Source organism: Cygnus olor, chromosome 14, assembly GCF_009769625.2.
Source record: "Cygnus olor isolate bCygOlo1 chromosome 14, bCygOlo1.pri.v2, whole genome shotgun sequence".
NCBI lineage: Eukaryota > Metazoa > Chordata > Aves > Anseriformes > Anatidae > Cygnus > Cygnus olor.
In genome coordinates this window covers 11319067-11332403 of record NC_049182.1, presented here as the reverse complement: position 1 = coordinate 11332403, position 13337 = coordinate 11319067, and the positions used below count along the sequence as shown (strand labels likewise).

Sequence of the window (13337 nt, the reverse complement as noted above, 5' to 3'; positions counted from 1 at the left end):
TCAGCTGCAACTCGGTAGCAACTACATCGCACACACACACAAACAGGCTGTGCAGCCTGGGCAGGAGGTGAACGCATCAGTTCTAACCGTGTAATGCCTTCAGGATGCTCCTGCCTCTCAGGTAACTTTGTGTGATGTGCTAACACAGCTAGTGGAAACTGGGTGACCATACCCTCCATTTGCCTTGGTTCACCAGGAAATCCACCTCTTCCCATCCCACAGAGAGCTGGCACATGCTTTTTATAGGGGCTAAATCCCAGCCTGTTGTACAGTGTTATACGGTGTGAAATCTCAGCCTCATTTCCAGGGTACAGTCAAGGTATTTGGACCTACAAATGAACATATAATTTCTGTTGGATGGATAATAGGAGCAATAAAGCCTAGACTGAATTATTTGACTGGGCAATAAGTAGATTTAACTACCAAGTATCATTTTAAAATTTTTAACAAAATTAAACAGTGTTTTTCAAGTTGCTTTCTCAGTTAATGTTTAAAAGTCAACAAAGTATGTTCACTGGCATTGGAGTAAAGGACCAAGACAAGGTTAGTGCTAACCAGTGGAATAAAGCATATTTTGTCTGCTGTGACATACAGGTATGGGTAGGTATGTCATCTACCAATGAATATGTAAATAATATTGTAAGGTAAAGAAAGCTACACATGGAGGAGCTGATCTGCAGCTCCCAGGGCAGCCGAACTGGCGCCTGGCAGTGTCCCTGCCTGCCCACGGCCCCTCAGTGCCTGCTCCCTGTGGCACAGGCCACTTGAACAAAATCACCCAGCGTGGCACAAAATTATCCAGTGGATTTTTTTTTATTTATTTTGTCATGATAGGTTTTTCCCATTTTGCAAAGTAATTTGCCATCCAGGAGGCTCTGGGCAGTACCAGCCCCGAGCAGGACGGTGTGGCTGGCAGGAGGGGGGCTTGGGGGGGACGGGTGGCTGGCTCAGGGACCACAGCCTCAGCTGCAGCAGGGAGCCCTCTGTCCTCTGCTGCTTCGTGGCCAGGCGGTTTCATGCGGGATGGGGTCAGCACTTATTAAACTGCCCCGATTCGCTCTAACGACCGACGAAGACGAAAAGGTAACCGCCATGCCCAGCCCCGAACCGCCCCCCATCACCTCAGCGCCCCCCGGCCCCGCCCCGTCCCGCCCCCGCCCCGCGGGGGGGGGCTCGCGACGTCGCCCCGCCCCTCCGCCATCAGCGCCCGGCTCCGCTCGGGGAGGGGCGGGGGCTGGGCTCGCGCACGCTACGTCACCGCCCGCCGCGGGGCGCGCAGCAGGTGCCGGGCAGCGCCTCAGGTACGGCCGGGCGGGGGGGGTGGGGGGCGCGAGGGGAGCCTGGGCGCTGGGGGGCCGCGGGGTGCGGGGCCCTGCCCGGCCCTGAGGGCGGCTCGGCCAAGGCCCGGAGGCCGGGCAGGGCCCCCCCCCGGCCAGCAGAGGCCCAGGGAACGGCCCCGGAGGGGGTGAGGGGGTGAGGCGGGGAGCCGTGTGTGGCAGGGAGCGGGGCGTTCTGCCTTGGGTGCCTCCGCCTCTTCTGCCGGAGCCGTGCCGGCAGCGGGGTTGGGTCGGTCGTCTGGGTGCGGGAGGTCTCCGTGATGTGGTAAAATGACTGCTTGGTGTCGTAGTAAACGCAGTGACAAGGTACCGAGTGTGGAAGTGCTTCTGTGCTGGAAAATAGGCGTGTTTCTTCCCCTTCCACCGGTTGCTTTAATAAAAAGACCGCCTCTTCCTAGAAACTTTTGGTAATAAGAACGCTGCTACTATATCACACTGAATGAGGAGGCGGCAGAAAATGTTGAAATTTGCAGTGTTTCGGTGGCCGTATTTCAGTGCTTTTTGGGGGTGGTCAGGAATTAACGTGTTCAATAACCAGCTGCGCTGCACACAACGGTATTTTTTTCATGAACAGAAACTTCTGCGGCACTGTTGGAGTTTGCCTCTTTTGCGTCCAGTAAAGGCCGTCTTCGTTAAAACACTGATTTAACGTGCCCCGAAGGGTTCGGGAACGGCGACTCTCACCAGCAGATACTGGTGGGTGTCCTCGCTGTGGAGGCTGAGGAGGAATGTCCTGTAGGCAGGTGACATCTGCTGGGTAGAGGCTGCCCCGGGCCGTTTCTGCCTCAGGGTGAGGGACGTGGAGACTTGCTGCCCCGTGTCTTGTGCCAACACCCAGCCCTCAGCACCTCGCAGTGTGGGCCATACGCTGAAGACTGGCAGTGGCTTGCTGCTTCAAACAGGCGTTCCTGTAAACGTGAGCATAGGTGTTCTGCTTTTGTCATTGCACTGGGATGATGGAGAATTACCTGGAGGGCTTTGTGTACAATAAACAGAGGAACTGCTTGTTTTCAGGGATAATTCTATGCCTCTTCAGATTAATGTGTTACTTCGTGTTTTGTAGCAGGGCACAGCAAGCTTGTGTAACTCCTTCAACAAACAGGTCTGCACTGTTTCAGGTACTTGTTCCCTATGACCTGGCTGCAGACTGAATAACAAGGGATCATGAAAGCTTCTAGCGGGAGTGGCAGACTTGAGCAGAGCTCAAATGCCCACCTTTGATACCACTATTTTCTACTCAGTCAGTTCTGTGCTTTGCCTCTCAACTTCCTGTTTCTGACCCGAAACCCTGTGGCTCAAGTTGTAGAGAATGGTACTCTGTCATTTTTGGGAACTGAGGAAGGTAGCGAGAAGCCTGAGTCATTCAGACAGGCTCATTACTGCAGGTCTGGCATCCTGCCGCCTGCAGCCGCTTCCCACAAGGCATCCAAGGCTCTCACCCAGCACATCAAGAGGTCGCCTTCCTCCACGTTTCCAGAGCAGGTGCACACCCTGATACCTCGGGGGATGCTTCCTGGTTGTGGTGTGGCTGCGAGCACGTTCCTGCTGCTGCCACTGCTCCCATAGGGAGGACACTGGAAGCTGCATTACACTGGCTGCCAGTTGGGACTGCAGGGTGCACTGGGCATGCAGCAGCTTTGCAGTGTAGATCTGCCCTATTGCATCCCTTATATCAGTCATCAAAAAACACTGTTTCTTTCCACTTCTTATCATTATAATGCATTGTTAAGGCATTATTTGGTCTGACAGCAGTGCCATGGACACTTTACAGCTTCTTTTCAACCTATGACAGAGTTAGGCAAAGGCTTTCTTGACAAAATGTTGTATCAGAGGTACTTGCTTTTGCCACAAGTAGTCATCAAAGAGGATTCTTGTATATCCCCTATAGGCTATGTAAAGAATCGTGTTACAGCGGCATGTATGATGTGGAAAAGGAGGAAAAGCACAAGTGAGAAAGCATAGGGAAAGATGTTCATCTCATTCCATTTTCCACCCTGTGACAAAAATCCCTTTTTTTGAGTAAGGAGATCTGAGATGCAGGAAATGTGTGTATTTCTGTCTGCATACGCTGACTTTGCTGTGTCTTCGAAGCTGTCTGCTGCCCTTCAATGTGTTTTCAATGCACGCTTGAGAAGTGGGAAATATCATGCAGTCTGGGTAGTATCTTCCATCAAATCCACCAGTTTATCAGAGTCGGGGAGGCTATCATGAAGGACTTCTGCTGTTCCATTACTGGGATGCTGCCAGAGCACCATCTGAACGACACATATGAATGTATTATCTGTCTTGGGTGCTTATTAATCTTCTTGCCAGTCAGGCTCTTTGTTTCTCATTCTCTTTTCAGATGGACCAACAAAGCCTCTTTAACTACTATTTGCAGAGTCTAGTTTAACTTGACAATCAGATGGTTTCATTGATTTTTGGTTTTGGTATTTGTTGTGCCTTAAAAATGTCTTAATACATCCCTTTAAGAGCAAAATATATGCTTGCATATTTCTGGAACTATCTCTAATGTAGCACGTTACAAAAAGATTTGAGCAAGCACGTTGTACAAAAAAATGTTCAAAACCTGAAACCAGGGTGTTAATGCCTGTATCTAGCATGTGTTCCATAGAAAGGGCTTTTCTTTTTCTTGCATCTTTACCACAACGTGGTGCAGTATCTCAGCTGATGAGTGAGCACCGAGTGCTTTGGTTCTTCACGCTGGAGGATCTGTGCTGCGAAACTTCCCATCATCACAGTTGTTAGTCTATGCAGTTAAATCATGTGCTCTTAAAACTTTTAATCAGATGTCTGGAAATTTTGAAACCGTGCCGTGTAAGGATGCAGTTCATGTGATAACAGTAACAGTGCAGTGGATTTGATCTCTTTTTCCATTAGCATTTTTATTGTAGGAACTACTCAAGCAGCTCTTCCAGTTTCCTGCTGTTACTTCTGCAATGCACAACATGTAGGTATACAGTTGACAGCATGTTGCAATCAGAAAAATTAGAGAGCAAGTTGTGAGTACTGTTTTTGAGGAGCTTATGCTCATAACAATTGACAAGACATTGAAGCTTGTCAGCAGGAGGAAAATCTTGGCATTCCAACTTACATGGACGTGAGGCTGCATTGCTAAAGTGAGACGGAGCATCACAGATAAATCTTAAAACTACGAAGCTCTACAAAGACAGTTTAATCTGAGGCAAATGCTGTCAGTGTGTCTATAGGCCCTTTAAAGCTGATCAACCCCCTTATTTTTGAAACAAAAAAATCTCCTGGAAACATATGTGCCATGCTGGCTTTGTCAAGGAGGTGTGACAGGTAATGGGACAGGGAAAGTGGGACGGGTTTAAGTTTTCAGTTTGGAGGGGTATGAGGGTCAGCCTTGTGTGTCAGCTGGGCAGACTTGAGGCCTCGGTGGGCTTGGAGGATCACGGATGAGGTAGCACCCAGCTCGGGAGTTTGTGAAGGTTAAACACCTCCTCATCCAAACCTAGTCAGCGGAGGTGCCTGCTCTGGTGACTTCTACTATTCAGAACAGCTTCTGAGTTTTTGTTTAGGAAAGTTCTGTCAACCACTAGAATAAAGGTGAGGAAATCCACCTCTCCCCGATAACCACGGGGTATTCCCTATCCCCAGAGACCTTTTAAGGAAATTGGTTGAAACAAGACAGTGTTGTCGATTTTTCTTCCGATGGCACAAAGCAGTGCTTTTCGCTCCTGCTTAGACCTGCGTTTTGGGAAGCAAAATGTTTTTGAGCAACTTTTTATTTAGAGGGTGAATGCAGTTCTGCTGTGAAGTCATTACTCCAGGCTGATAATACTACCTGCTGGAGTGGGTAGGGACCCTCGAGAGGAGGTTCTTCCTGGAAGTCAACCAAGCAAGAAGGAATCTCTTACAGTTTGTTCTTAATGTACCTTTTATGCAGTGGCTGTGCGGAGCTTGGAAAGAAGTTGATAAGGGGGAAACACAGAACCAGTGCCATTTGAAAGCCACTTGTACTTTTTTCACTTGGATACTGTTCATATGAAATACAATTTAAATTCTAGGCTTGTTGCCAGGAGCTGGCTTGTTGCTCTTTGATGTACTTTCCATTAGAACTCTGCATTGGAAAACGACTTCCTAGCGCTGCAGGCGTCAGCAGGGTGGGTTACATCAGGGCACGCAGCTGCCCTTCTCAGGGCCTGTGCCTCTCACTGCGTTCTCTGACTTGAACCATACGACAGCCAGCTGAATCGATATCTAACGTGCACAGCGTGATTTCTCCTGACCTGAATAGTATATGAAGCGTGCTGCTTGCTCTGCTGTCGTAAAAGCAAACTTTCATTTCTAAAGTTCTTAAAAAATGCTAATATTCTCTGGAGGAGGGAGGGAAGGGCAGAGGGAGGATTATCTTCATTTTTCATTACACGTATTTTTTAGATCTAGTAATCTCTCACTGGTTTTCAGAGAGCTATTTTTTGTGCTGCTCCCTATGCAATGGGAGGCTTTTTACCCTGTTTCAGTACCTACATTAGGTTGTCATGCCCCCCATACATCCAGCTTTTTACTTAATTGATCCATTTTCATAGGAGATTGAGTTTGAAAGTTCAGCCTTTCAGCAGCCCATAAGGACAGGTATTTCTTTGCAGGTGGGTTAGCAGCTGTGAACACCTACAGTGTAAAAATGCAAATGGTTCTTATGTGCGTATTGCTTTCGGCTTTTGCGGAGGTAACAAGATGTTGTCGCTGCCAACAGTTAGACATAAATTCATGCTGGTCTTGAGTCAGTTTAAAAGGCTAGAATTGCACTGACCTCAAAAGAGATGTGTGTGAAGGCCAGCCTTTTAAGTGGCCTTTTTGGGGGAGGGAAGAGAGTAAAGCCAGGTCTCTTTGGTAGAGTGTGAAAGCTTCTTACTCGAGAACCCCTTATGCTAACAGAAGAGCTTTCCTTCCCTTGTACTTCCCCGTTTTCTCTTTGTCCTTGCTTGTTTTCCTGCATTGTGTTACCTTCTGACCAGAAGTCCCGCGTGTTCTCGATGCTGTGCTGTGCTGCAGGGCTGCTCTTGCAAAGTGGAACGGCAGTCAGATGTCTAAATGAGGCTACCACAGAGTACCAGTTTAGGAAAAAATCCTTCCCGTTGATTCCTAAACCCAGATGGGATAAAGGTGATTCTCATTGGATTCATCACTGGATCTTACTGGATTCATAAACGCACTCAAAAAAAGGATGGGAGGGAGCAGCAAGAGTCTAACCTCCCGAGGGGAGAGGGTCGCTGCTGGAGTCCCATCACGTGGTGATCTGTGGAAAGGGGTGAAGAGGTGGCAGCTTGTGCACAAGGAGACTTTTCCAGGACTGGTGAAACTAAGGCTGTCTTCAGAGACTTGTAGAAGAATCTCACAAGTCCCCAGGAGCTGGACTCGATGATCCCTGTGGGTCCCTTAACTGACTCAGGATGTGATTCTGTGAACCTGGTAGCTGGTCAGTGAAACAATTGCTTGGGAAGGGGATGGAGCAGGAGGACACTGCCGCAGCACCGCACAGCTTCCAGTGGCTTCTTGCTCCCCACGGGGACACCGAAACCAGAGGCAAAGGGATGGGTGACAAGAACGGCTCAGGAACAGGATGTGCTATGGGACTGATGAGCTCTGTAACAGCTTTGCTAGTATGCTGAACTAGTAGGAGGCAGTGAGTTTAAAGCAAGGAAGAAGTAGGTATTTTCAAAGGTGTAATGATTAAATTGGTTTCTTCAAGGCGTAGTGGTTGCCAAAATTGACAGGTTAAAAAAAAATACATATGAGTATACGAAGCATCATAGTTCTGTACTTGCACCTGCATTACTCAAACATAGGTTGCTGTCCTAGGTAGGACTTGCGTCCTCACGTAATGGTTTGTTCTTATGTAAGATCCTTCCCCCACACCTTGTGTGCGAGGATATATATTGTGCTATATATCTGTGTGTGTGTATATTCTATATATGCTGAATTGATTATGGACTGCTACAGTGATTTTTATTTTTAACTTTTTTCCTTCTCCCAAGCCCTTAAGAGAGTCAGCGTGCGGCCCTTTGGGGTACCGTAAGCTGCTTATTTAAAAATTCTGCCCTTCTGTTAGGGTAGAGGAAAAATGTTTGCTCAGCAGCACGGAGCAGAAGTTCAGATATCTTCTGGAACTGTAATGGTATATTAACAGGCTTATTTCTTAGCAAAATTACTCAGTTTTGCTGAGGGGGGGAAGGAATAGCAACGTGTGTCTGAAGAGAATCAGAAAACTAATAAATTTTCTGTTATCCAGCAAAATGTAGGGCAAATGCTTAGGTAACATCAGAGGAATCTGAGTTTGCTGGATTTGGTTTTAAACCAAAATTCCACATCAGGTGAGACTGTGCAGTGCTGCACTGAGGCTTCCTGATGGGACCTCCTGGAGTGCCATGAAGAACAAAGGGCTTTACTGTCATGGAGGTTGCTTTCTATAGAGCTTTGTCTACAGGGTGCTTGTTGGGAAAGCCACAAGCATGCCGCGTGATGCATGCTTGTAGGAGTAAGTGTGGGTTACAACTCCTGTGGAATTAGGACAGGGTAAGAACCCCCAATAAAGCTTGGTAATAATACTCTTGACTAGGAGCTCAGGTACGTCTCTGAAGAGTATCTATGTAGTGATTTAAGGCCCTGCTTTGCAAACACATACCTAGGTTTGTAAATAAGGCATGTAAAGCATGTAAAATCAGGTATGATTCATGAGAGTTGGGAAGACATAAATGTTGTCATGCAGTTCAAAAAGGGCAACTAGAGAAGAGTGTATGCACGGCGGTAACTGATGATGGAAATGGGGACAGGGAAAACATATTCCAGGAAATGTACCTTGGGACAAAGCCCATTGCAGGAAGGCTGACCTTTACAGCTCAGAGAGCGTGGGTGGAAGCTGTGCTTAGGACCTCTGGAGTATTCTGCAACCACCTTCTAGGCTTGCTGAATGCCTTTATGAAGTTCTCTGGAGTTTTAATCTTCTCAATCATCAAAAAAATCTCCAATACAGTTGCTGCTGAAACTGTTCTTGTTGGATGCTCTCTTTTACTTTTGACTTCTTCTTGGTTGTGGTACTTTCTGCTCTTTTTTGAGGGGAAAATTAACTTTTGCCCTGGAAGGCTATACCCTTCTTAATCTCATTCTTCACTGTTTTTCTGTTCTGTTGTGTTCTTCTGACATCTCTGTGCAAGTGTCTGTCTGCTTTCTGGTAGACTGCATCCAGTTTTCTTGTCAGTCCCTCTGTGTTAAGAAGCAGAAGCTCCATTCCATTCCTGCCCATCTTTGAAAACTGAGTTTTGCCATGGCTAACACAAAGCTGCTTTTACCAGTGTTCGTTGTCTATGATGCCACCGTTCCCTTTTTACACAGGCCACTGCCAGACTCCTCTCTAGTTTCTTAAGCTCTTTGGCAGGGCTGCTGGCATGCAGCTTTCTTTACTCATTCACCATGGCTGCCTGCTTTAGCCAGGCTCTTGCTTTACCATATTCTTTGGATGGAATGTAAGCTTTACCAGGCGCAGCCTTGTACAGGTGATGCCCATCCAACATCTTTCACAGAGGTGTTTGTGTGTAGCCTCTGTGGTCTGGCAGTTGAGCCAGCTCTCCGAAAGTCTTTCGGGATGACCCAGTGCATGACAGGTGCTCGTGAGGGATCCAGGCAGCTACGGGATGATGGACAGGTTCCCTGCTTCGGTACTGAGGGGAGTGTAGCCACTGCGCGTATGTAGTCACGTGCATTCACTTGTTCTTCCCCAGGAACTTGCGTTTGGCCAGTATTTTGGGCTGAGTTTCTGGGTTAGATGAACGTTAGTGATTCCACAGGTCCCTATTCTCTAGTTTGTTGCATCTGAGTAAGTTGAAGGGCTTGCTGCCTGCTTTGCCAGCTCTTTGAAGGGAGAACTTCCTTGCTGCTGACTTGGCGGAGGTGTTGCAGTGCACCGTGAGGGTTAACAAGCCTGAAGCTGAACTTCTGTTGTGCTTGATCATTTTAAAATGAGCAGTTAAGTGGTCTGGCTGGCCTGGCAGTGGGAAAATAAAATAAAATTCCTCTAATCACTGGCGTTGGTAAAACAGTTAAAACTCTTTCTCAAAGGCATTAAGAAATGCCCACTGGAAAGGTAACACCAGTGTGTGAGCAGTTAACTAGAACTGCCCGGCTGGCACAGCAAGAAGAGGACAGGGCTGCGTGTGGAGGACGGCGCGTGGTATCTACAGGGTGAGCGTACTGCTAGCAGCATGCAGGTAGGAGTGGCTGGTGAATATGCAGAGAGCCTCTGCAGCCTTCCCTGGGGAAGGACAGGCAGCTCTTTCTGAGGTGATGAAATAGCGAGCTGCAAACAAACAACATTCAGGTCAGTGTTCAGCCAGGGACTGCAGCAGCTAAACATAGCCCCGAGTCTTGACTCAGATGGCTTCTGCCTGGAGCGTGACTGCTTTGGGCTCGCTATAGAGTTACGAAGGTGAAATTCTTTAGCCTGTGTCATGCCAGAGCTCAGTCTGGATGTGCTAATGGTCTCCTCTGGCCTCAAAATCTGCACATCTCCGAGAACTACTGCAGAATATTGAGTGTCGAGGAAAATCTGTCCCAGCTGCAGTGGGCCATCCACTGTCTAAAGTGGGTCCTGCTGACTGTTCATCAGCCTCTCCTCTGTATCAGCAGCACTCAGCCTTAGCAAAGGCAAGTCATGCTCCTGGTATTTCTCCCAGACTTCCTGGTATGGGGAAAGAGGTATGTGCCACAGGGAAATGGTGACCCTTCTCCACCGTATTTTGGTGAAAGAAAATAGCAGGGTGCAGCTACTTAGAACAGGATGGCTCCTGGACGTGTGGTGTTAGGGATGTTTCTGTTTCTCGGACAGAGAGAAGCTTCCGAAACCCAGTGTAAGGAATGTCTTGCTCAGTCATGCTGCTTGGAGGTTAATTAAAGTTGCATCATTGTGGTGACAGTCCTGTCTTCTGATGGCTGTTGCATGAGTAATACATTGGATAGAGACTTCATAAAACCTGAAGTGTCTTTAAATGCTGCTTTTTTAACGAGACTGAGCCCAAGGTTCTGATTGCTTTTGGCTGCTTAATGGTTCAGTTACATATTACTGGAAGAATAGATGATGTGCTGAGTTACAGTTTCATCAGGAAATTATTCATACACAGCCTTGCTCCAAAGTGATGTTCTAGATGCTTGTACCAATTAGCAGAAGTGTAATGTTGTTCTACTCCAGAACAAAGCACATCTCAGCTGAGGATGTGTGTTCACTCCTTCTATCATTAAGGCTATCAAGTATGTGCCTTGGATAGGCTGCTTTTCTGCATGTTTTTCCTCTTTAATATTGACAGAAATAGGAAGTAATCACTTTTAAAACTCACTTAAAAGCAATTTAGTCATGAGTAGAAGCAGAAATCATTTTCTTTGCAGTAGCAAGGCTGTTAAATGTCTTAGAGTGAGTAGCAAATGCATGACTGGAAATGAGCAAGCCACTCTCCTTGCTCTCCTGTGCTAAACTCCTGTCACTTAAAAGAAGTCACTTCAGCTCAGGCTGTGCCCTGTGAAGGAGTTAAAAATATCCTCGCTACTTGACAAGGTACTTTTGGGTCTGGTTGTGTCAAATTCCAGTCCCCTGGAAAGCAGTCTGAAATGGGATTTATATGCTTGTGGATGAAGCAGGTGAAAGCAAACCAACTCTTGTTTGTATTTGTTCTTCTGCAGGACAGATTCTGCGTCCGAAATGAACTACGAAAATCCTCCACCTTACTCCGGCCCGGGACCGACTGCCCCTTACCCACCCTACGTGCAACAACCAGGTGGTCCTCCTGGCCCCTATCCTGGCTATCCTCCTGGACCTACAGGGCCGTATCAGCCAGGTCAGCCAGGTTATCAAGGTTATCCGCAGTATGGATGGCAAAATGCACCTCCGCCTCCAGGACCAGTGTACACGGAGGGGCCTAAAAACACAGGTACATCTAGCAGCAATGGCGCAAAGCAATCGTAACCTTTTCTGTCTTACAAATGCATGAGTGCGTGTTGACCTTGAAGTAATATGGTTATCAGGTTCTGGCATTAGCAGAGCTGGGGGAGGTGGAGACCCGTTTGAGGTAGGTGTTTTGATTATAGCGTGTTTTCCTGCCTGATTTTGCAATTTTGTGCCTCTGATAGTTCTCTGGCTCTTCAGAGGTACTGCTGAAGGTCCTTAATGCTGATCTCTGAAAGAAATCCTTACGCTGAGGTTGTTACACACGCTTGTTGCTGGCTTTAGATTTCCCACAACTCTCATTCTGCCTGTCTTCTGGCTGATAAAAGTTTATCTGAAAGCTGCATAGCTAAAACAGTTAAAACTCAAATGTGTGGTTCTTACTCAGTTAATATGCATCGATTTTCTTGAGCCTGTGAATAGCTGTCCAAGTGATGTGGTAGTGCAGTTGGAATAATTCCTGAGCTTTTGTGTGTTTTCCTGAAGCTATTATTGTGTGGGGGTGGGGGGAAATAGGTTTCTGGGGCAAGGAAGACAGGGTAACTTACCTTGGAAGCTACCTCGTCCATCTGCCATTTTCCCTCAGTTGGTATGCTGGTTTAGTCTGGATACTTACAGCTCTCGTGGGGCACACTGCAGAGCTGGGACTGTTGAGCCTGAAGAAGAGATGGCTCGGGCAGGATCTTATCAATGTCCATAAATACCTGAAGGCAGGGTGCAAAGAAGATGGAGCCAGGCTCATTTCAGTGGTGCCCAATACCAGGACAAGAAGCAATGGGCACAAACTGGAGCACAAGGGGTTCCGTCTAAACGTTAGAAAGCAGTTCGTTACTGTGCGGGTGACGGAGCATTGACACAGGTTCACCAGAGAGGTGTTGGCGTCTCTCTCCTTGGAGATATTCAGAAGCCATCTGAACATGGTCCTGGGCAGCCTGTGCCCGCTGACCCTGCTAGCAGGATCTCCAGAAGTCCCTTCCCACCTCAACGGCTCTGGGATTCTGGCAAGGCTGGGTCTGATCCCTGCCTTTCCCACACTGAGAAGAGGAGAAGTGTTCAGTGTGTTCTATTAACTTTGTTGTGCTGTGAGGACATATACCTAGAGACCAAGTTTATTCTCCTCAGTGTTCCATTGGCTTTGGTTTTAAAATCTCTACTTATGCATCATGGAGTGTATACTCCCCATCAGCGTGGGTACTCTTTTTGCCATACCAACTCCAGTGCCTTATTTTGAGCTTCCTCAGAGCCTCCTCGTAACCGTAACCTCCTTTCAGGGAGGTTGTGGAGTCTCCTTCTCTGGAGATATTCAAGGCCCGTCTGGAGGCCTACCTGGGCAACCTGCTCTAGGGAACCTGCTTTGGCAGGGGCGTTGGACCCGATGATCTCTTGAGGTCCCTTCCAACCCCTGCAATTCTGTGATAATTATACTAATCCAGACTGGAAAGCCAGACACCATCATTGCCTCTGCTGCAATGAATATCACACACAGTTCTGAGCTGTTGAGAAGAGCCCTAACTTAAGTACCTACAGCTGTCCTGGCTGCCTTGGGCTGCTGGAGGATGTGGCCAGAGCTACTGACAGGGCTATTCCACAGGAGAGCTGCGGGGAGCACTTCTGTAGAGATGCTGTCTGGACACCTCCATTTTAGGTGGGGGCTGCCCTCTGGCAGGAGAGTAGAGGTACAGTTTGTATGTGCTAGATGTCTGGAACGGTTACAGAAGGGCTAACCTGAGAATGGAGAGAAACAAGGCTAAATCATCACATCAAAACCTGAGTCAGTGCTTTACAGCTGTGCAAGGTGCTAGCACTTCCAGTATGTCTGTTGTAATGACTGGCTGTTAGAGTGGGTTTTGAAGCTGACATCACTTGGTAAGTTGTCAGGACTCAGATTATTCCTGTGATGCCTTTGCTGCTATGTGAAGCTGTCCTTAGCTGTTGCTTATTGAAGTCATTCTCCGTATATCATCCTAAGTCACTGGGACTTGTGCTAATAGTTAGAGCCTTCTCAGGATTGGGGTCTGTATGCTTTTGCTGTGTTTTTGAGATAACTG

At 47.6% G+C, this 13337-nt stretch overlaps 1 protein-coding gene across 1 annotated transcript in view; it reads left to right on the top strand.

Annotated features, from left to right (window-relative positions):
• The first annotated feature begins 1097 nt into the window (after positions 1 to 1097).
• CYSTM1 (cysteine rich transmembrane module containing 1) overlaps positions 1098 to 13337 on the top strand; it is a 30472-nt gene continuing 18232 nt past the window's right edge. The window contains exons 1-2 of the mRNA XM_040573206.1: positions 1098 to 1301; positions 11028 to 11275. Of these exons, the coding sequence (XP_040429140.1) occupies positions 11047 to 11275 (229 nt within the window). The 5' untranslated portion in view covers positions 1098 to 1301; positions 11028 to 11046. The remainder of the gene's footprint in view (positions 1302 to 11027; positions 11276 to 13337) is intronic.